General features: G+C 39.4%; 1 protein-coding gene across 2 annotated transcripts in view; it reads left to right on the forward strand.

Annotated features, from left to right (window-relative positions):
• Window positions 1–3409: 3409 nt before the first annotated feature.
• arhgap20b (Rho GTPase activating protein 20b) overlaps window positions 3410–24858 on the forward strand; it is a 109090-nt gene continuing 87641 nt past the window's right edge. The window contains exon 1 of one of the 2 annotated variants that reach the window (XM_072595260.1): window positions 3410–3719. Coding sequence is in view for 1 of the 2 variants with exons in the window: in XM_072595259.1 (XP_072451360.1) it covers window positions 3600–3686 (87 nt within the window). In the remaining variant the exon portion in view is untranslated. The remainder of the gene's footprint in view (window positions 3720–24858) is intronic. The other variant, XM_072595259.1, reaches the window with a different exon arrangement.

Genomic DNA, 24858 nt, shown 5'->3' on the forward strand with positions numbered 1-24858 from the left:
CAGCCTGGGGACAGCAGATGGTTGGTCTCCAGTGCATCCAGGGACTTATAAAGGGATTCTCTCCCCCCAGTGAACACATAAAAAACCTGTCACAAGGTTGGAAGAAACCCTTATAAGTAAAGTTGGCAGGGCAGAAAGAGGGCTTTATGCCTTTAATTTGGCACTTCAGGACATCATTTAGTCTATAAGTGGGTGTCTGGCCTGACACGTATCCAGTGGCATGGCAAAGTCTGGTGAGGTCAGTGCTTAACACTTTGCAAGGTACCCTGGCCATCATGACTGATTGCATGCCCCCACCTACCATCCCCATTTTTCCTGTGAGCCCACTCTCAGGAGAGTGTCAAATTGTGTTCCCAAACTTAGCATCACCTTTTGCCATGGTGATGCTCTGCACTTAGGGCCTTCAGTTCTGTAAAGTTATTGAATCATTATCATACTCTGTGTTTGTAAAACAACCTTCCCGTTAGTAAATTTCCTAAGATTCATTCTGCCCAATGCAGCAAAAAACTCAGATTATTCAAAGTTTTTCAAATACTGCCCCAAAATGACTCTGAAAGTTGATGCAATGATTGAGTTTGACAAAGAAATGTGAATGAACTAAAACAGTTAAAAGTGAAATTCAGCTCTGTTTTCCATAGTGCCCCAGAAACATGGAATTACACATAGAGCTAAAAGTCAGAGCCCAATCCAAACACATGAGTTATCCAGTTCAGCTTTCCTGTTCACAGGGAGGCTCAAAGTTCAGTCTCCACATTCTTGAATTTCCTATGTGTGTGCGATCATTTCTTTTTATAAACTGCATAATGGGAGATACTTGAAATGCTTTAGGAAGATGCATATTCCCACGATCACATATTTAAACTGTACATAAATTGCAATGATCCACTAACATACAAAGTGACTTCTACAAGAAATGTGGAATGCTCAGATATTCACTTGCTCTTCAGCTTCAGAATCTGTCTTATTTAGATGTTGAAGTTTGAAGTGGTTGTTTACATTGATGCATGGTTATGATTTAGGTTTTAGGCTCTAGCAACAACAACAGCACACATACTTTTCTTGTCCTTTCCCAGTATTATCACACACACCTCCCACTTTCCTCAACGTATTAATTATTACTAGGACAAGATCCAACAAAGGCCAACTGCCAAAGCGCCCACTCTTCATGAATCAGGCTGGATAGTGAAGACAATTTTAACCAGAAGCATAAATTCACTGGGTTAGAAGCAAAGCATAGGTCATTCCCCTGATCTGACCTGTGAGACATGAGGCCTGAGCAGGCTTAAGCCTTTGTAGATTTTGCCTGCTGATTATCAGTGCCCACTTAAAGTGGGTCAGAAGTGGCAGCTGGCTCATGGGCATGAGTGGACTCTAAGGCTAGAGAAGGCCATTGGTTGACCTCGAAGAAATGGTCTCCATCAAGAAAGTAAATCTTGTGAAGGAGGTTTCATTAGTTATACACAGGAGAAAAAGTGACGGGAGACCTAAATATCTCTTTGTGTTTTCTAGATGAGCATCCTAATCCTTCTGGCCTTATATAAATGAACAAACATTCTGGATGTAGGTTTGCTCGCTGAGCTGAAAGGTTTGTTTTCAGACGTTTCATCACCTTACTAGGTAACATCATTAGTAAGCCTCTGGATGAAGTACTGGTGGTATGGCCCACTTTCTATTTATATGTTTATGTTTCCTTGGGTTGGTGATGTCATTTCCTGTGGGGACACCATTTCCTGTGGTGACGTCATTTCCTGTTCTCATGGGGTGGTAAATGGGATCCAAATCAATGGGTTTGTTGATAGAGTTCCAGTTGGAGTGCCATGCTTCTAGGAATTCTTGTCTGTGTCTCTGTTTAGCTTGTCCTATGGTGGATGTGTTGTCCACAGTCAAAGTAAGATCCTTTCTCATCTGTATGTAAGGATACTAGGGAGAGTGGATGATGTCTTTTTTGTGGCTAGATGTTCATGTATCAGTGGGCCATACCACCAGTGCTTCATCCAGAGGCTCACTGAAGATGATACCTAGTATTTTGATGAAACATCTGAAAACAAACCGTCTAGTTCAGCGAGCAAACCTACATCCAGAACCTCAACTTAAGCTACAAATCTCCTCAAAACTCGCTAATGAACAGAAATGTTTCTGTTTGGGTCACTTTTTTGTACTCTTTTCCTCCTCCTGTTGCCTTCACCAGGATACCTCTTTACTTCTGTTCAAATGATGACATCAAACCCTGCTCTTCATAATTGTAGAAACCCAATGAATTTGGATGGATGTCCTTACTGCCTCCTCAGGAGAGGAGGTAACTATCCCACTGGCAGGGTCAGTATGGGTACCAACAGCTAAGGCACCTAACTAATTTTAACTGCCTACTTGCTCCAGCGAAATTGAAACTAATCCTGGAGAATCAGCTCATCCACCATGTAGTTTAGATCTGAGTGGTGCTGGAAAAGCACAGCAGGTGAGGCAGCATCCGAGGAGCAGGAAAATCGACATTTCGGGCAAAAGGCATTCATCAGGAATAGAAGCAGGGACCCTCCAGGGTGGAGAGATAAATGGGGGTGGGGGGGGGGAGGTTGGGAGAAATAGCAAAGAGTACACGAGGTGAATGGGGGTGGGGATGGAGGTGATAGGTCAGAGAGGAGGGTGAGGGAAGGTAGCAAAGAGTACACTACGTGAATGGGGTGGGGATGGAGGTGATAGGTCAGAGAGGAGGGTGGAGCAGATAGGTGGGAAGGGAGATTGGCAGGTAGGACAGGTCATGAGGACAGTGCTAAGCTGGAAGGTTGTATTCAAGCTTTATGATGACCTCACCCAATGTCTTTATACATGCAGATTTCATTGAATTGAGATCAGGAGAGGAAAACCTATTTGAATTAAAAACTGAAAGAACTGTGGATGCAGTAAATCAGAAACAAAAACAAATTTGCTGGAGAAGCTCAGCAGGTCTGGCGGTACCTGTGGTGAGAAATCAGAGTTAATCTTTCAGGTTGAGTGACTCTTCCTGAGAACCTATCTGACTTGTTGCTCATGCATTCCTTTTGCTACCCCTACTGAGATTAACTAACTCAGTATCGACAGGGAACTGAACCTGGGTGTCACTGAAAGATTAAAAAATTACGATGGTAAGTGAACACTGTGAGTTGCATACATTCTGGGAATGATATCAGAATTGCTTACTAACTGGTGTCTTATTAATGTCATACTAATTTTATTATTACAAATGCATAAACTAAACTAATAATATTAGAAGTTTCTAAAAAATCACTTTTCAGAATGATCCCCTTTAAACTTAGGATATGAATTGGTAAAGCAGACTGCTGTACAGTTAGCACTAAAGGGTTACAGTAAAATGAGGCACAGCTAGATGAGGATGACCTTATTTAGTCAGTAAGGAGGAACAGCCCATGGATCAGAATTGGACTCTGTCCCAGCTCAGTGGAAAGAAAAACTGTGTAACTCTCATCTGAGATCAAACAACAAGTCCAGTCAGATCATTATCAGGGGATTTATGCAGATTGCAAAGCAAATACTGTACACAAATCATTCCTCCTGTTGGACATGGGAAGCAAGAAACATGTGCACTGAAGAATCGATACGGCATCATGACTCCCCTGCAGAATAACGGAGTCCAGAGGAAACAAAAAGCAGAAAGTGGAAGCCGAATGTTTAAAACATCAGAGACAGAAAAGGTTGGTTTGAAAAGATAATTCCCAACCGCAGAGGTAAACCTTTTAAAGAGCTCACATTTTAAAATGTTAGTTTTACTTTAGTCAGTTTGTAGCATTACGAAGCACTTTCTGTTTTTGTTGTTAAATTTTCTCATAGAAAGTTCTTTATAATATAAAAAATATTAATATAGTAAATTATAAATTCAAAGAAAGACTGCTAGCCATCAGGAAAAGATTTTCTTTTATAATAAACAATGACTGGTAACTGAGAAGCAGGGAATACTTTGTTTTTAAAGTTCCTAACTGTACTTTTAAATTCACTCAATACCTACAACTCAAAATATCTGATTACAATTTTGCAGATTTCCAGAGAGAGCAAATTGTAAAAGTTTATGTTTTATTCACTGTATCTAGTATAATTAATCTATTGATAATTGCAGATTACCTCTGTTGCTTTGATGAACCAATTGATAACGAGTAACTTGCAGAATCACCTAAACCAATGGTAATTTGCTGATTGCCTCCACTCAAGTATCTGAGCCACTTATAGACAACACAATTATTAACCCATTAATGTCTGATGCATGGTTTCATTGATATGTCTTTGTTAGTGTGACACCTCCTGGATATAACTTTGTCAAAGGTTTACATGTTGCAGCAGTTCTGTCCAGCTACATTCTCACTCTGATGGAGTTTCTCATCAGTGCATGGTCCCAGAATTTTTGCCAAACTCCTCTGTATTACTTGATCTAGTGACACAGACAGACATCCCCTGGACCATTCTGTCTTTATGGAGGGATTTCCCGTGTTCATTCTTACTACACATTCTGAAGTTCATTACCTTCAGGATACACCTGATAAACGTTTTTACCATGTGGTGTCGAGAAGGAACTTTGGTAAGGTCCTGAATTTCGAGATTCTTCCCAATATCACTGGAAACCTTTCTTGGAGAATAATTCAGCATTAGTGTCAGGATGACTTGCTATTATGCAGTCTACCAGAAGCTATGTTTCATTTTCACACACCCATAAGTTGCAGCATTCCTTTTACTACCTTCATAATCTTAAACAGCTCTATAATCTTAAATTTCAATGCTTCTGCCAGTTTGCTCTCTTATATTTGCATTAGCAATTAATGGGTTAATGTTCTCCAGAGGACATAACAATATAGCTGAAAAATGTGTTGCTGGAAAAATGCAGCAGGTCAGGCAGCATCCAAGAAGCAGGAGAATCGATGTTTCGGGCATAAGCCCTTCTTCAGGAATGAGGAGGGTGTGCCAAGCAGGCTAAGATAAAATGTAGGGAGGAGAGACTTGGGGGAGGGGTATTGGGAATGCGATAGGTGGAAGGAGGTTAAGGTGAGGGTGATAGGCCGGAGAGGGGGTGGGCGTGGAGAGGTCGGGAAGAAGATTGCAGGTCAAGAAGGCAGTGCTGAGTCCGAGGGTTGGGACTGAGATAAGGTGGGGGGAGGGGAAATGAGGAAGCTGGAGAAATCTGCATTCATCATAAGAACATAACCTGGTACAGGACTGAGGTAATACCGTATTCTTGGAGGTTCTGCCTTTTGGAAGAGGCCCCATCTGCTAACTCAGATGGATGTAAAAGTTGAACTGACATCTCTATTTATTCAAATGTGAAAGATTTATTCCAATCCTGGCCAACAATTATTGCTCAACTATTACCACAAGTAATAAATTGCTTGGTCATTAAACTCATTGCTTGTTGTGGGATCATGCTGTAGGTTAAGTGCTGCATTCATCTATATATAACTTCAAAATAAGTCATTTATTGATGTGCTTTCTAGTGTTGGAGAGCTATTAAAGGCACTCTGTAAATGCAAGTCTTTCTTGTATTAATTTTTGTCACCTGGTAAATAGACGAACAATTTGTGGGATCTGTTCCTGGTCTTGATGTAAGTTGTCATTCGCCAATGCAGGATGCTAAAGATTAACAGGGAAGGTTGCTCAAACCACCTATCAATATTTTAAACTCTAGTCTATGCTCAGCTGATTATCAAACTTAATTAAACAGTTCACTTAAAAAGGCAAAATACTGCAGATGCTGGGAAATATGAAACAAAAACAGAAAATGCTGGAGAAACTCAGCAGGTCTGGCATCATCTGTGGACAGAAAAATAGAATTAACATCCAAACTGTGGTATGACTCTTCAGAATTAGAAACAAACAGTTCACTTAAAATCTTCCAGATCTAGTGGGCATTGCTGAAATGTTTTTTCTTAAAAGTTGAAACCATTAGTATATGTTTTAGTTTGCATGGGATGTCTGACTCTTATTAGTGACAACTTCCTTCAGGGGCAGAGTTGTCCTTTAAGTTGTGCTGATGAGATTGGACCTTGCCTGGTTAAAAGAGGATAGAATTCAAGAAATGTAGTTGGCGCCAGTTTGACAGCATCATTTATTTTTTACAAAAGCAAAATATTGCGATGTTAGAAATCTTAAATTGAAAACAAATTGGAAATATTCAGCAAGTTTGGCAACATCTGTGGAGAGAAACATAGAGTTAACATTTCAGATCTGTGATGTCATCTCATTTGATTTTAGCCTGTTTGATTTTAGTGCTATTTATTTCCAAATTGCAATATCAGTTTTACACATTTTTGAACATAGAATTATTGAACTTTTGCAATGATTTGGATATGAAATCAAAATGATCTAGTTGACATAAATACCCAATGGCATACTGGAAGCAGCTAAATTTGAACTTAGATATGAACAAGGGAGTCGATGCATCATGTTTCATATGAGCGTGTTGTTGCACACAAATTCTACTCTAGGTTGCCATTGTGAGGCAGTATTTTTTAATGGAGATTCTTAAATCCATAAGAACTCAAGTTTCCATTTGACCTGTTAAGTTCTATACCTTTCTTTCTGGGCCCCCAGACTTTAATTTCCATGATCTTGGTGCTTTAACTCCAAATAGGAAGAAAATGAATTGTATTACTAACAGGATTTTAGCAAAGTGTTACAGTAAGTGAGTGAGATCTTTGTACTGAGCAGATTCAAATATGGGGAAAATGCCCAGCCATCAGTTAGTTTATAGGCTTTGCCCATTTCAAATTTGAATGAGTCCATTAGAACATCACAGCTTTTTCAACTTACACTTCTCTTTTTTTATTATTAGCTGAGGCATAGATTACAAGTGCAAGGACATTATGCTGGAATTGTATGAAACCCTAGTTAACCCACGACTGGAGGACTGCATTCAGTTCTGGTCTCTAGGAAGGATGTGATTATATTAGAGAGAGTGCAGAGGAGATTTAGCAGGGCACTGGTTGGGCTGGAAGGACTGAATTATTAAGAAAGATTGGAGAGGGTAGAATTGTTTACCTTGGTATATCAAAGGTTGAAAGAAGTCCTGATAGAAGTGTATAAGATTATGAGTGGGATAGGTAAGTTGTTAGGAGGGCTGTTTCTCCATTGAGAGATCAATAACCTGGAAACAAAGGTTTAAGATATGAGCCAGAGGCTAAAATGAGAATTCAAAAGAATTGTTTTCACCTAGCAGTTGGTGAGAGCCTAGAACTCACTGCCTGAAAAGGTGTCTATGTCAGAAAAAATTCATAATGTTGAGCAATATTTGATATTCACTTGAATTACCATAACTTCCAGGGCTATGGGCCAAAAGCTGGAACATAGGATTGATGTAGTCAGATCTTTGTAAACTGGTGAAAACATGATGGGTCACATGGCCTCCTTCTGTGCTGTAAAAATGTTACGAGTCTCTTCCATATGAGTTGGAAGAGCTGGTGGGTACACGTTTGATGTTGTGAGCATTTTGGAATGAAGGATTATGATTATTTTCTGGTAAGATGGTGGTAGAGTAGGGCTTCTGAGCCCAGCGCTTGTCTACTCCATCTGCTTTTCCTTTCATTTTCTTTTCTCTATTCTATTACTTACCTCTTGTTGAAGAGTATGGTCACGGCGACGACATCAGTGGCGGTGAATGAACCCAGCATGGACTTGAGTGGGCCCAGCACTGACTCATGGTTGCTATGGCGGAAGTGAGTTAGTGTTCCTGGTGGTGACAGTGTCTGGTTTGGGTCAGTGCAATATCCAGCAACATTAGTGGCACCTGCATTGGTGAGGTCCAGCAAGAAATAATAGTGGCGATGGCATTGGTAGAGGCAGGATGGTGTCGAAGAGTGGCAACATTGTACAACACATTTCACTGTGTTTTGTGACAAAGGACATGAGACAACAACAAACAAATAAATAAATTAACATTACACGGCCATATCCATAGACTTAATTAGGTAAAATAATTGTGGCATCTAGTCCAAGACAATCTTGTGTCTCAACCATGCTATGTTTACTGAGCTCAACATGGAAGTGGTAAAGACACTGGTTTTATGTTGATCATCTTGATTTAGAGAAACATCATTGTCAAGTTTGATTTCATTTAATGATAAGATTAGGATTGCTAGCAGTGCATCCTGTGGTTGAATGGCCTGGATTTGCACATGTGAAATTGCCATTTCAGCAAGGTTATAGACCTAGTAGCTATGGAATGATCCCTATCAATACATTATTGCTTGTATGGAAGAAGGACAGAGAATGAAAAACAGGTATAACTTGCATTTATATAGTGCCTTTTATGTCTTCAGAATATTTCAGTATGTTTCACAGCAACTGAATTACTTGAAGTGTGGTCACTATTGGAATGTAAAAAAAACACATTAGTTAAATTGTGCACAACAAGGTTCCACAAATTGCAATTAAGTTTCCATATAATATATTTTTGTGATATTGGTTGAGGAATAAATGTTCATTAGCAAATCAGAAGCATTCCGCTGTTCTTCCTAGAATATTAACATGTAATTTTCAGTTTGCACTACAGGCAGGAACAGGAAAACAAGGCACTGGTTTAGCTTTTGACTAGAAAAGCTGAATATGTGGAAAAAAAAGTAAATAAATCACCTAGCTGTATTGGTCATAATACTAGAGGCGCTAGCTTAAGCATAACATTTCCCAAACCATCTTAGCACCAGTATTATGTTAAGATTTCTTGTCTGAATTATTTTTGGAGGTCAGCATTTGTTGTTATGCAGACAAACATAACTATTCTCTAAAGTAAGATCACATAACATTGAATAGAATAGCCATAGTTTTTTTTTGCTGATATCAATTAAAGAAGAAAATTGGTTATGACACTGAAAGAATTTATTGTTCTTCCTCAAATAATGTTGCAACAACAACTGGACAGGAATATAAATCTTCAATTTGCACCTTCATCCCGAGATCACACAACAATCCTCAGTACTACACCAGGGTTTCTGTTTAGCTTAATCTGGTGACAATATTAATGAGGATTTTACTAATATATATAGTGGTATTACATTATGAACACCCTAAATCACTTAACTGAAGCTGTCTTTCAGAGAGTGTGAAAATACTGTTGATGTGCTTAAAACAGGAAGAGAATTTCATACAGCAAATATTGTAACCAGGAGTATGAATTCAAAGTTAATGAACACCACATAACCAATGGTTTTTCACGTTCTGTGACCTGAGTTCAAATTGGGCCCAAAAAATTATTGAAAAGTTTCTTATCAAATTGCTATTTTATTCAAAGCATTTCATGCAGTGTGTGCAATAACCTTCATTATGTAAGAAGAAATGTTCCATTTTCCTGTAGTAAAATTGTTCATTCTGCGAAGCACAATTGTCAGCATAAAGTCATTTTTGTTTCCAAGTTCAGAGCTTGAGTGCCGTGTAACTGATCTTGTACCAACACAGTTAAACATCGTGTTCATTAGTAACAACTAAAATGTAGTGGCCAACTTGCAGTATACTTGTAAAATAGTTTTTGGCTTGCTGCACACTTGTTGAACCATTTTGACAAAAGTACCTTCATCTGCTTATCAGCCTGCTTTTGGGAATAATGCTTCAGCAGTGGCCGTAAAAAGTTAACACTTCCAGAGATTACAGAAATGGAAAAAATAGATTACAGGGACATTACTAAAATTGACATTTGCAGTTTCTTGTTGAGAAATACAGTAAAATATGGGTCAAACCTATATCCAAACCTGTATCATATCCAATATTTATCTTATAATTTTATAGCCAAATTGCATCTGCAGTTAAAAGGTCAGTGATATTAGTCGTGTTTAGATAACTATGTCTGAAAGCAGGTTCTTGACCTTTACCAGGGCTTCAGCTTATTCCTGCTTGATAAAAGTTAAATACATCAGCAATGGGGAGTGAAAATAGAAATTATTTCATTTATTTGCTTGCACGCTTTCCAAATTTATTGTTGCATGTCGCAACAGGAGACTTATTTTTATAATTTGAGCAGTCTAAGTCAGAGAATCATAGAGTTGTACAGCACAGAAACAAGCTCTTCAGTCTAACTCTTCCATGCTGACCAGATATCCTAAATTAATCTAGTCCCATTTGCCAGCATTTGGTCCATATCCCTCTAAACCCTTCCTATTCATACAACCATCCACATGCCTTTTAAATGTTGCAATTGCACCTGTCTCCACCACTTCCTCTGGCAGCTCGTTCAAGACATGCATCACCCTCTGCATGAAAAAAAGGTCCCTTTTAAATCTTTCTTCTCTCGTCTTAAACTTATGGCCTCTAGTTTTGGAGTCCCCCAACCCAGGGAAAAGACCTTCTCTATTTACCCTATCCATGCCCCTCATGATTTTATAAGGTCACCCCTCAGCCTCCGATGTTCCAGGGAAAACAGCCCTATCCTGTTCAGCCTCTCCTTATAGCTCAAATAGAATCATAGAGTCATAGAGATGTACAGCATGGAAACAGACCCTTCGGTCCAACCCGTCCATGCTGACCAGATATCCCAACCCAATCTAGTCCTATCTGCTAGCACCCGGCCCATATCCCTCCAAACCCTTCCTATTCATATACCCATCCAAATGCCTCTTAAATGTTGCAATTGTAACAGCCTCTACCACTTCCTCTGGCAGCTCAGTCCATACACGTACCACCCTCTGTGTGAAAATATGCCCCGTAGGTCTCTTTTATTTCCTTCCTTTCTCACCGCAAACCTATACCATCTAGTTCTGGATTCCCCGTTCCCATGGGAAAAGACTTTGCCTACTTACCCGATCCATGCCCCTCATAATTTTGTAAGCCTCTATAAGGTCACCCGTCAGCCTCCAACACTCCAGGGAAAACAGCCCCAGCCTGTTGAGCCTCTCCCTATAGCTCAAATCCTCCAATCCTGGCAACATACTTGTAAATCTTTCCTGAACACTTTCACGTTTCGCAACATCATTCTGATAGAAAGGAGACCAGAATTGCATGTAATATTCCAACAGTGGCCTAACCAATGTCCTGTACAGCCGCAACATGACTTCCCAACTCCTGTACTCAATACTCTGACCAATAAAGGAAAGCATACCAAACGCCTTCTTCACTATCCTATCTACCCGTGACTCCACTTTCAAGGAGCTAGGAACCTGAGCACCAAGGTCTCTTTGTTCAGCAACACTCCCTCGGACCTTACCATTAAGTGTATAAGTCCTGCTAAGATTTGCTTTTCTAAAATGCAGCATCACGTATTTATCTGAATTAAACTCCATCTGCCACTTCTCCGCCCATTGGTCCATCTGGTCATGATCCTGTTGTAATCTGAGGTAACCCTCTTCACTGTCCACTACAGCTTCAATTTTGGTGTCATCTGCAAACTTACTAACTGTACCTCTTATGCTCGCATCCAAATCATTTATGTAATTGACAAAAAGTAGAGGACCCAGCACTGATCCTTGTGGCACTCTACTGATCACAGGCCTCCAGTGTGATAAACAACCCTACATCACCACCCTCTGTCTTCTACCTTTGAGTCAGTTCTGTATTCAAATGGCTAGTTCTCCCTGTATTCCATGAGATCTAACCTTGCTAATGAGTCTCCCATGGGGAACCTTGTCGAACGCCTTACTGAAGTCCATATAAATCACATCTACTGCTCTGCCCTCATCAATCCTCTTTGTTACTTCTTGAAAAAACTCAATCAAGTTTTTGAGACATGATTTCCCACACACAAAGCCATGTTGACTATCCCTAATTAGTCCTTGCCTTTCCAAATATATGTACATCCTGTCGCTCAGGATTCCCTCCAAAAACTTGCCCACCACCGACATCAGGCTCACCGGTCTATAGTTCTCTGGCTTGTCGTTACCACCCTTCTTAAACAGTGGCACCACGTTAGCCAAACTCCAGTCTTCCGGCACCTCACCTGTGACTATCAATGATACAAATATCTCAGCAAGAGGCCCAGCAATCACTTCCCTAGCTTCTCACAGAGTTCTAGGGTACACCTGATTAGGTCCTGGGGATTTATCCACCTTTACCCGTTTCAAGAAGTCCAGACATCCTCCTGTATAATTTGGACATTTTGCAAGATGTCACCATCTATTTCCCTACAGTCTATATCTTCCATATCCTTTTCTACAGTAAATACTGATGCAAAATACTCATTTAGTATCTCCCCCATTTTCTGCGGCTCCACACAAAGGCTGCCTTGCTGATCTTTGAGTGACCCTATTCTCTCCCTAGTTACCCTATTGTCCTTAATGTATTTGTAAAAACCTTTTGGATTCTCCTTAATTCTATTTACCAAAGCTATCTCATGCCCCCTTTTTGCTTTCCTGATTTCCCTCTTAAGTATAATTCCTCCAACCCTGGCAACATTTTTGTAAATCATTTCTGAACCCTTTCAAGTTTCACAACATGAAGGATGTGGAGGGAGACCATAATTTCACACAATATTCAAAAATTGCCCTAACCAATGTCCTGTACATTGCAACATGACCTCCCAACTGCTAATTAGTTCTCTGACTAATAAAGGAAAGCATGCTAACTATTTTCAGATGGGACACTATCTTCAAATGCAGAACCCTAAATTGAGCATGGAGTGCTACCAGGGAATCCTCAAAAGCAGGTGGACTTTCCTTCCACCCAGCAGCTTACAGGAGACAGGACATAAAGGACCGGTAGTCTTCTAATGCAGGAGTGAATAAATGGTTAATGAAAGTGTAATAGACCCTTCCCGTGAGAATAACATTGTCTTTCCTGAAAATCGTTTCGGTTTTGGGATCAGTACTTTGAAAATTGCTTTTGGCCCTCCATAGCCTGTTAACACGGTCCTTCAGGACTTTAACCAATGGTTCATTAAATGTCTGTGTGTTTCCGTCTCTCCCACCATCCTCCACTCAGCCATCACTTTGAAAGTATCACAGCACCCCAGAGGTGTCAGGAGACTAACAGTCAGGGATTGTGATGTCCAAAGTGCAGACATTTGAAGAAGATCTCACAAACACCAATCAGATGAAGAATCAGTTTAACATAGTTGCTTTGTAGGAGAGACTGTCAGAATTCCCTTATTTCTTCAAATAGTGTAACAAAATCTTTGGTCTGAATATATGAATCGCAGTTGACATAGCATCTCCTGGAAAGGATGGTACCTCCAAGAATGTACTGCAGTGGGGAGACAGATAATTATGTCTTAGAGTTTTATCAAAGCTGCTCCTAATGTAACTGCACTGCAGCAGCTCTGAAGAAATTCTGGGACTATGGCTTTTAATCCTAGAATGATGAATTGACTCATAATTCTTTGAACCCAAGGGCAAACTAAGTACAGACCAATTAAAACAAGTAATGTCAGTAAGATGTAAATATGGCTGGTGGAGACGGAAACACACAGACCCAGGTACAAAAAGTGCCAAGTGCTATAACTTTTTCACTGAAAACAACAAATTGTGGAGATAACAGTGGGACAGGCAGCATCTATGGATACTGTCTGATCTGCTGTGATCTCCAGCTTTTGTTGTTTTCAGTACAGGTTCCAACATCTGCAATAATTTTCTCCTATAATTTTTCACTTGTGTTAAGTGCATGCAGGCACTGTTATTGAAATCAGTACAGTTGGAACACCAGCCAAATACTTGAGCACAATGAATGAGTTAACAATGACCAGTACTGGAAATTTGTCAATGTCATCTTTTTTATTATTGTGCTGGAGTTGAGATTTGTGTCTGGAAAATGTTTGGTAAAAATACTGTAGGTTTTAAATCAAATCTCACCAAATCACTGTTTTCTCAGTTGTGTGCCAAGGGAGGGACAAATGGTTTCATTGTAATAACACTAGATGCTGGGGTAAATTGTGAGGCCCAGCTGGGATGAGTCATTTTATTTAAAACATGCTTTTCCTTATGTAGGAGTACTGGATGGTATCATGGGTCCGAACACTGTAAAGCTTTTTATATCATAGTTTAGGGCTTTTGAGAGGGCCGTCGAGACAGAAATCCATTTTTGTTGCCTTGTGGGAGTGAAACTGAGTTTGAAACATTGTACTTCCTCAAAAGATATCTCTCCTGACTTAAACATTCAGGACTGAGATGCCATTAGCAGAACAAAGTTTCCCTTCTCTATGTATTGGACGGTTATGACGAGATTGCCATTTTTGATAGCACACTGGCAATGTAAGAATGCTGACAGGTCACTCCACTGTTTTGTAGGGGGAACTGAAATACGGTTGATCATTTTTCTTTGTTGTTCCTGGTTTAATTACAATAAGAATAATACCGACAACACCATTACTCCAAGCACTGCCTGGAAATAAACTGAATTATAAAAGTTTACTGAACAGAGCTTGGAGTGCTGCCTTGAAAACTCAGTGGGTAGAGGTCGTACCCATTGTCACACAAAGACGAAAAAGCCCAAGAATCAAACCTGAGGCCATATCGTAACCTGGCAGTGGTGTTGAGCCATCTCACCACACTCAGGGAGGAAGTTGCACATCTGAGAGGATCTGGTGAATCAAACAGTTCTCTTTAACAGGCAGTTTTTGTTCATTGGGAGTGGTGCTCACTGTGGGACTGCAGTCAGTTTCAGAGGGAGACATGGTGTAGAGATGGAAGCTACCTTAAAGATGAATCAAGGGATTTACTGGGACTAGTTTGATAGAGCCCATGAGGGGTCTGGGAGTACAGGATCATCAGACAGAGGTGGTGAGGAAACTGGGGGCTGTGAGAATTAAAGTATGGGATGTCTTCCGATGGCCACTGGAGGCAACCATTCATTTTACCCAGCCACAAGCCTGCTACATTTCATCTAGCAGATTGGACATGGCAAAATCCCAGTGTCCATGGGAAGAGATTGTTCAGTGACCATTGATTGGGAACTTAAGAGCCTCCATTTGCACCCTGGTGAGTGTGCTTCCCGGCACCTCTGCTGTCAATGATAAAATGACAGGCTGGATGGGTAGGCGGTGGGCTGGGCTACATTCCAGTTTTACAGGTCCCCACATCTGCCATCCCACACAGGAAAGCCTCGTCTGTGCTGTATTCCCTGATCTTAGATGTGGAATGCATTTAGGGTTCTAGAGGTACCTTCAGTACCTCTGTACTAAACATAGGGAAAGAAAAAATAGTTCATGGGAGCAGCAGAGCCAAGACCGGTCCTATTCCCATCTGACATGCTGCCATACATACTTTCCCAATGGAACCATTAATCAGATATCGAACATTTTAATTCTGGTTATTTTCTTCCCTCCATGTTCAGGTCTCAAAGTGCAGTTGTAACATCCCAGCTACTAATTGGCTGAAAATAGTTAATCGAGCGCAAGGAATTAAAATTTCTATCTGGTGTTTTGGCTCAGTGCTACAAGAGTTGAATTGTCACCTCATTACAATTTGAGGAATGACACCCAGATAACGTTGTGTGACAGGGAAAGATAAGACCTATCTTCCCTCACTTTCTTTTATTCATTCACGCGATGTGGACATCATTGATTGGGCCAGCGTTTATTGTCCGTCTCTATTAACTTTTGAGGAGGTGATGGTGAACTGCTTTCTCGAACCATTGCAGTCCTTTTGTGTTGATACACCTAGAAATATGTAAGGGAAGGAGTTGAATGATTTTGACCCAGTGACACTGAAGGAATTGGTCACATGGTGAGGTGAAGGTCTTTGTTTGGTGCCCAGCAGAAGTCAGGTGTTTGGACCTGAGACAGAGAAGTGAGGAAAAGACAAAAAAAGGAAGGTTACTCCACTTTCTCTGTCTTGCATTGTCCCGAATGATCAGTTCAAGTATAGTATTGCTAAAGACTTTGAAACTCCTTTGTTTTTGAAAAGCAATTTGCATGCCCCAGAGCAGGGCATGGAGTGGGGAGCAGGTAGGTGGGTGAGCGTGATGAACAAACCAGAGACGGAGCGAAACTATAGTGATTGTTTATTTATTAATCTGCATGCTGCATAATGGTTATTGTCGTAAGTACCTTAACCATATTGACCAGAATTCATCTCTGTTCTGATCTAATCTCAGCTAAGTGGAACAATTTAAACGCTGTAAACGCCCGATCAGATATATTTAGGGAAGTGAAGATTTTGCTTATCATGATGATTTTTTTGCTTGAAAATGTGCGTGTGTATGGACAGCAGGCAAAGATTAGACTGAGCTCATTCACAATGCAGTCTATGCTTCCATAACCTGTCAACACCGTCTCAACTCACAGGTAAAGAATGGACACTTAGTAGGGGTAGTCAGGAAGGGCTGCTGCTTACGGAACTGAAACTCCTCAAGCAGCAGCTTCTTAGTTACTGCTTCTCAGACTCGATAGTAAGAAGAAAAAAGAAGGAAAGTAAAAACAGTTGTTACCAGAAGAGTTCAGTAGAGGTGCCGTAATGTGTCTACATTTCAGTTCCATCATTGAAACAAAGAAATCACTTTACCCTCCTCTCTACATGAATATGGACCCATTCGTTAAATGTTGGCAGGAAATCGTACATTTTTCTTGGCTCTGATGACAGGAAGTACTCCCGTCACCCTGTCGCTGAGAAGGTTTCTCTACAGCTCTCTCTACTGCTATTTTTGCTAAAGGCTCGGAGACTCTGTCCTGAAAGAATTTGGAAAACAATTTACTATTTGTATTGTAATGAGGCAAGCATGGAAGGAAGTCAAATGTGTTAGTTTTGCATTGCAACTGAAATCTTAATTCTAAATTTGTTTTAGAATTTAATAAAGCATCTTCAAAAAGCACAGACCTCTCAGTTTAATGTTTCATTTGAAATGTTACTAAATTAATACCGAAAAGAACTATTTTTGACCACTTGAGATTGACACCAAGAATAATTTTTAACTGTCCTATAATATGCAAATTTCTGTAAAGTGAATTTACACAGGAGAGCTAAACATTCACTGGTTTGCTGGCTTATTACTTTACATTATGTATCTATCTTAGCAAAAATGCAGTTTCCAAATCAACAGGTTTATTAGTAATATTTTAAAATATTTTGGGACTTAAATGATTTCTACACACATGCTTTCAGCTTCAGCCACAATTCTGATTTATATCAGTTACTTAGTTTCTTTATAGTTTATGCATCAAAGTACAATGAATACAGGTCATTGAACAGATTAAATTAATCAAACATAGGTCCATTAAACCATTGAATACTACAATAAAGCCAACATCGTAGCATTTCAGTGGGATTTTGAGGCTGGAATGTGTTGTAACAGAATACTCATTCAGAACTTAAACACTGCTAAATAGAGACTGCAAGTTGAAGATTCCATTTTGTGCTCACCAAAGTAGCAAATAGACTTGAGCAAAAGGACACCACTTTATATGGTGTGAGAGGACAGTACTGATTGATTAGACCATCAATGGTATGGAGATGCAGCAGAAACAATTAACTGTCAATCTTAATTCTTAGATCAGGTAGATAGTTTGCGATTAGTCGGGGTTTGCCATGGGGTTGCAGCAGATGTTGGGTGTCTCCATGCCCCTCTTTTGAAAACAGTGCAACATATGGACAAATTTTACTTGCATAAAACAGGTCCTGTGTATTTATATATGTAACTCCTTGAATGCTTCAATGCATCACACTGTGAACATGACCGAGGATCTTTATTTTGTTTTCAGTGTAACTCTTAGCATAATTCAGCCTGTTCCATTGTTAGTTTTTGTTGAGTTTGTTTGTCTCAGTGGGTGACAATGGAAGTATGAGAATTTAGCTCAATGTTTCTCCATTGGGAAACGTTCCTACATGTTTGCTATCGAGTGATTTCTCCTGGGTTGTATGATCATTTCCTTGTGGTAAAATGGCTTGCTAATATTTAGTTAGTATTAAAACTTGCATCACTATAGTGGTTAAGTTATTGTAGAGCGACCTGTATACTTGGAACTATACCAGGAAATAATTCAACATTTCCACATGAAGGAGTTGATGAATCAAGAAAATGCATACTTCTTCCTTTCTTCCACAGATACCCCAGCCATTAATACACCCTAACCAGTGAACCAGTAAGTTAGCTGCAGCCCAATTTCTGTTGCTCTGTGGACCTCAGTGTACTTTCTGGAATAGTTCATGTTACTTTCTCAAGAACTGCACAATCTCAGGATTTTGTCAGAGTTAGGATTTATGGGGAGGGATTAGAGGGGTGAGAGACATGGGGAGTTGAAAGGAACAGAAGGACGATAAAGATAAAAGGGCATACAGACAGACAGACAGCGCGAGAGAGGGGGAGAGAGAGCTAGAGAAAGATAAAGAGAAGCAAAATGGAACAGTACGATAAACAAACAATTGTTCCTGACTGTATCTTTTGATGAATGTTAACAATTTGCTTGGCCTTTTGAGCTGTGACACTCAAGATATAACCTTTGTTTGGAATTTGGCTAGAGATAGATTGCATTACTTGTAAATGATACTTACTGTACTTTGATTAGCATATCTGAAAAACTGAATTAATCAGAACTGAAGACAGGCCAGTAGTATCAAAAAAGGGTCAGAGCAGAAAATGAAGGAGTTTGGCTTTCAGTCATAAGGCAAGAAAGGAGTAAGAAGGTGATCAAAGATGACAGGACGGAGCCAACATTTAGAATCATAAAGTCATAGCAGAGAAACAGACTCTTTCAGTCCAACTTATCCATGCCAATCAAATTTGGCCCATATCCCTCTAAAATCTTCCTATTCATCTACCTATCCAAATGTCGTTTAAATGTTGTAACGGTACCTGCATCTATCTTCCTCTAGCAGCTCAGTCCACATACGAACCACCCTCCATGTGAAAAAAAATACCCCTCAGGTCTCTTTTAAAGCTTTCTGCTTTCACTTTAAAAATATGCCCTCTAGTTTTGAACTCCCCTATCGTAGGGAAAAGACATTATTATGGTAAATGTCAAGGAGGATCCAAGAAGTTTCAGACAGGACAAGAAAAATAGAAAGTTAAATCTCACTTAGTGGAGGAACCACAGGGTGGTACGGCAGAAACTGACCATCCAGCGCTGCTCATAGGGATATTTTGACTTTAGCTGTATGCTTGACCCAAGCCTAATATGACATGTGAAACCCTCTCACATTATAGATTCCCACTGATTAGTTCAACATTTTTCCTTTTCAATTTCTCTCCCGATCTGTTGCTGGGAACAGTCTTACATAACACTGAAGTAACTCTTTATCATAAATGAAGCCAAATTTAACATTTAGACATAGTTTACGGTCAATAATGTGACATCGCTAGGCTATCGAATAGTGGGCTTCCTGAAGAAGGGCTCATGCCCAAAACGTTGATTCTCCTGCTCCTTGGATACTGCCTGACCTGCTGCGCTTTTCAGCAACACATTTTCAGCTCTGATCGCCACCATCTGCAGTCCTCACTTTCTCCTATCAAATAGTGGGACCAATAAGTTAAATGCATTCCTGTCTTGTCTGATATTCAGTACATGTTCAGCTAATCCTGCTGGCTTTCCTACACAAATGTTGCACTTTGTTCCCTCTGCTGGTGGTGGCAAGTCCCTCTTATTCAATTAGGACTAACCTCAGAATTTCTGACATGGTCATTCTCTTGTTTCATTGGGTAGGGTACAATTTTTTAGATTAGATTTAGATTAGATTCCCTACAGTGTGGAAACAGGCCCTTTGGCCCAACCAGTCCACACCACCCCTCTGAAGAGGCACCCACCCAGACCTATTTCCCTCTGACTAATGCACCTAACACTATGGGCAATTTAGCATGGCCAATTCACCTAACCTGCACATCTTTGTACGGTGGGAGGAAACTGGAGCACCCGGAGGAAACCCACGCAGACACAGGGAAAATATGCAAACTCCACACAGACAGTCGCCTGAGGCTGGAATCAAATCTAGGACCCTGGTGCTGTGAGGCAGCAGTGCTAACCACTGAGCCACTGTGCCGCCCTGTCACATTTGCTTCGTCACATTTGTTAATATTTATGGTTATGTGAGGTTACTTGCTTTTGTAGTAAGAATAAAAAGGATAGAATTTTGTTTTAAGAGTGAAACTTCTCAATGTTGATATTCTTAGAGCATTAGGTGTATTCATATAAAACATGGACAGCTGTCTGGCAGGTACAACAAGTGGTTTAGAAGGTAGATGCCATATTTGGCTTTATTGAAAAGGGAGTGGAAAACAAAACTACCACAGCTCTATAAGGTTATGGTTAGACCCCAGCAAGAGTTCAAGGCACAGTTTTGGTCTCCATTTCTAAGGAAGAAATAAGTTTGTATAGTCAGTGCTACAGCAAAGGTTTATTGGATTGACTCACGATTTGTGAGCATTATCCTATTTGAGAAGCTGAATATGTAGTGCTTGTAATGAGGTCAGCCGGGTGGACCTCATAGGATATGAGTTCCCTGATCAGGGACCCTTGGCTGCCAGATATAAACAGGAATGTCAGACATTCTGTTCATACTGAGAGCTGGTTCTGAAAGAGTTGGATCAGCATCAAGGACTCTCAATGTGTAAACAAAGGGTGAATTATTGATGGGATACTGGGCTCTGTGGAGTTATTTCAAAATAAATTGGGTGTAACTCTCTGGGGTTTAGAAGTTTGAGAGGTGAACTCATCAAAAATACAATATTCTGAAGAAGTTTGATAGGATAGACATTAAGAGATGGTTTACTCTTACTAAGGGGTCTATGATACAGAGTTAGTGTCAGAGATTGATCAGACTGAGAGTAAGAGCAATTTCTTTACTCAGGTACATATGTATCTTTGGAAGTCTCTATTCCAAAGGCTTGTGGGTGCTGCCTTATTGAAAATATCGCCTTTGCTTAGATTCATATTTCATCAGTAAAAGCTCCCTTTAACAATAACATTATAAATTAACAGTAAATTCTCATCTATTTCCTCAGCAGTGGTGATGGGGTCAAAACATAAACAATATGTATATTTCTTTTTACCTCATTAAAAATCTTGAATCCCAACAGTGTGGAAACAGATCATTTGGCCCATCAAGTCCACACTGACCATCCAAAAAGTATCCTACCCAGAACCATTCCCCTACTACTCTACATTTTCCCCTGATTAATCCACCTAACCAACACATCCCTGAACTCTATGGGCAATTTAACATAGCTAATTCACCTCACCTGCACATCTTTGGACTATGGGAGGAAACCAAAGCACCTGGAGGAAACCCACGCAGACATGGGGAGAACGTGCATACTCCATACAGACAGTTGCCCGAGGATGCATTCGAACCCAGGTCCCTGGCGCTGTGAGATGTTTCATGTTTTACACATAGATTATCACAGCAACAACTCACATACAATAATAAAATCAATAGCCAGCAAACATTTAAGGAAAACATTTCAAGAAACAACTGTTTGCAGAACATCTTAAAAAAACCCTGACTGTTTTTATTCCACTGTTCTTGTAATTAAGGTTCCAGGAGTCTGACGTATCAAAACATAATCTCAACATTTTTGTTGTTCAATCTGTTTTATATAACATATGGAAGACTCATAAACCTAACTTTATGTGGATCGATAATCTATCACTGGACTATGAAAAATAGATTTAATAGATTTAACAGGATTTCAGATTAACATAAAATTGGAGAAGAATCAACTTTAATTCTGCAGTGTTGTACTGGAGTTTCTGCCTCAATTTTGGTTTCAGTCACAATGAGGTTTCAAGTCATGATCTTCAGAATTTGTGCCAATAGTGGTATTCTCAAAATAACCAGCCTGATACCATGTCCATAAATAAATTTACAGATAGATACTTCATACTACTGCCCTCTAGTATGTTATCAAACAAGCCAAACCCCCTTCAAATACAACAAAGAGATAGCCTAGATCCTTTTATTATTTATTATAACTTTTTCTAATTTAAAGACAAGTGTAATGTGCTATGTTCCAGATGTAATTTGATTGGTTATGGTACCCGACTTTAAGTAAAACACACTTTATTCTTATCCTATAGTTAAAATACAAACAAAAGAAAGAAGAATTGGTCTAACTTTAACTTTATTGGAAAATTTAACAGAATAATAAATTATTTAACTACTACACAGCAATGGTTTGAATCTAGTAATATCCCATAACCACACCCTTGGCAAAGGAACATCAGTAAAACAGATTGTCTCACATGTGATTCTGGCAGCAGAGAGAACTCCAGCTTTTTGTTGCGGCTGAGAGAGATGTAACAGGTTCCACAGCCAACTTAAATACCCCAAATTACTGAAAGCTAAACTCAAGTCCTGTTTCTGTGGGAGCCTGACCCCACCCATTCAGGCTGCTTCTTTTGCCCCAACTTTTAAAACAAACCCTAGCCCTCACAAGCTGTTTAATTTATTGGCTTCAAATAGACATCTCTATACCTCTGTCTCAAAACCTCTCCAAAAAAAGGACAAAATACAGCTCTTAAAGCCAGAGTATTGTTATAAGCATTGTAAATGAAATTTATGGAAATGACTCCAGCAAAAACATCAGTTTATCTTTTATTCTTTACAGATACTGAAGGCATGCTGTGACTTTTCACATTTACATTTTAACTCACATTTCCAGCATTTACAATGTACAATTGTAGAGATTGTACAATTTCTGCTCATATGTCTTATGGTTTTAAGGTCTTTATAATTACATATAGTAGGGGACTGTTCAGTGTAAAATAAATTATAATTTCAGAAACTACAAGCTTTAAAAATATTTTTTGCTTTTATGCTATTTGGTTCAGTCAAACTTTCCTGATTTGGAATCAGCATGGATAAATGTTGGCATTCAAATTCCTGAGAAGTTTGTCACAGTAATGGTGTATTTCTGGAATATGCAATTATTACTGTGAAGGTTTCCCCAAAAATGTAACTTTCATTCTATTGTGTAAAAAAAAACTGATTAAAATCAATGGTGACCTCAACTTTCTAAAACATACCAACATTTTTTTAATATGCTTCTAAATTTCCATATCCTCACAATCTACACACATTAGATACACAAAGCACAAACATCGTGCAACTCCAAAGGATGGCTGCCACTGAGTTGCAGCTTTCAGTGCAATAACTTTCAAAACTAAATTTACTTTAAGTTCACACGTTGACATCTGCTCAGCCTGCTTTCTGATATTGTTGCCAGATGGGCTGATTATGAATGCTTGGCTGAGCTCCCAGAATGGATAATACATACAGCCCTGTAGGCACTGTTGATATGCTTGTAAGTGAGTGATAGTTTTATCTAATTGACAGCTTTATTACCTTGTATGAACCTGATCTTCCACTGGAGAAGTTTTATTTTGATGCAAGGTAAATAATTTCTTGAAGGAGATGGGAAATGGGACTCAGGAAAGTTCCTAACTCTCCAGACTCATCTCCGTTAATGTCATTGATATCACAAATGGCTGTGATTGATCAACAGCTTTTAAGACATTGTAGGATGATAGTTTCTTATAGTGGATTTTTAAAAAATCCTCATAGCTTATAGTGTCAGGTCAGGAGCATTTCAAAGATTTGCTAGACTTGCTAATGGCTAATTAATTCTGTGCTTTGTAGATACTGGAAGAATGGGTATAGAAGATGAATGAGCCAGACTGAACCAGCTTGGGAAATATTAAAGAGCATACATAGTTGGTATAAGGTGACATTGAAGAACAGGAGTTATAAAGGTGCATGAACTGGCAAACGGGCAAAGAGAGTAGATTGGAGTTTGGGGCTTGAGGGCATAACAATTGTGATAACAACTAGTTTAATAGAAAGTGGCCTTCCGACCTGCAAAACCTGACATAGCCCTGCCTTCAATACTGCTCCAGGCTTGATTCCAGAGGTTGTTGCCCTGACACCATGACGTCCTTGAAGAACAATATTATGGAAGGTAGAGATATTAATGGACATGGGTCTGCACAGTTGGGAAGTTTCCTGACTCCCATTTCCCATCTCCTTCAAGAAACTATGGCCCTTAGGTTTTACTCACTGTTGCAAGAGTAATGATCAACTAAACAAATCAAGTGCTGAACTGTTTTATTGAATGAAATTCATGCTCAAACTCTATAATGCCGTTGCTGTGGCTTAATTTTGGATTTCTTTTTCTTTGCTCTTACATTGTCTACCTTACATTATACTTTCAGCAATACAATCAATCAAACTGAATTAGATGTCTGCTTCAACAGTAATATAACAGCATATGAGAAAGCAACTAAAAACGCAAGTGCTTTGCTGGAATGTAAAACCTGAGCAATAGCCAAGCTCTGTTATATTCCTGATAACCAATGGTGAAAGTAGAAACCAGATCCAGTTTTTACTTGAAATAAATTCATTCACAGACTGAAACATTGCAAGTATATATCTCCTGATTCCACTCTATTCCAACTCAGTGAGCATCTCTTTATATGTGCTCAAGTAACCATCCAATCAATGTCCTTCATCCTGTATTACTTCTGCCTGAATTGATACAATTAACAAGCTGCATAGAAATTATGCTAAGATTTTACAAAGTTAGACTATTTTTATAGAGTTTTACATTTAGTCTATTCATCACTCCAGAAAAAAAATATACATAAATGTCAGAAAAAACACAGAGCAGTAGAAATAATAGTAAATGTAAGATGGAGTGATGGGAAAATAATTAGAGAACTCAAGCTCTCCAGAAATGCCTAGGTGAAATGTCATCCACATACCAAAAATAATTCCCATACAGTTAAGGTAAACCCAAATTGATGTGATATATTAAACCCATGTAGGACTAGAGGATAGGAATTTAAATTTAGGACAAGTGATAAATATTTTGAATAACTTGCTTGGCACGCTAGCGGTGTAAAAAATGTCATGAGTGTTCACTGTTTGGTTGGATGCAGCCAGGAATCGTGAGGGTACTAGAAGATTAAGCTTTCATATATTAAATAACTTATCTCATCCTACACCTTAAGTGGTGATTTTTTCTTGAGGCACAGTTCCATTGGTAGTAACATTC

The sequence above is a fragment of the Chiloscyllium punctatum genome, chromosome 25 (assembly GCF_047496795.1).
Source record: "Chiloscyllium punctatum isolate Juve2018m chromosome 25, sChiPun1.3, whole genome shotgun sequence".
Taxonomy (NCBI): Eukaryota; Metazoa; Chordata; class Chondrichthyes; order Orectolobiformes; family Hemiscylliidae; genus Chiloscyllium; species Chiloscyllium punctatum.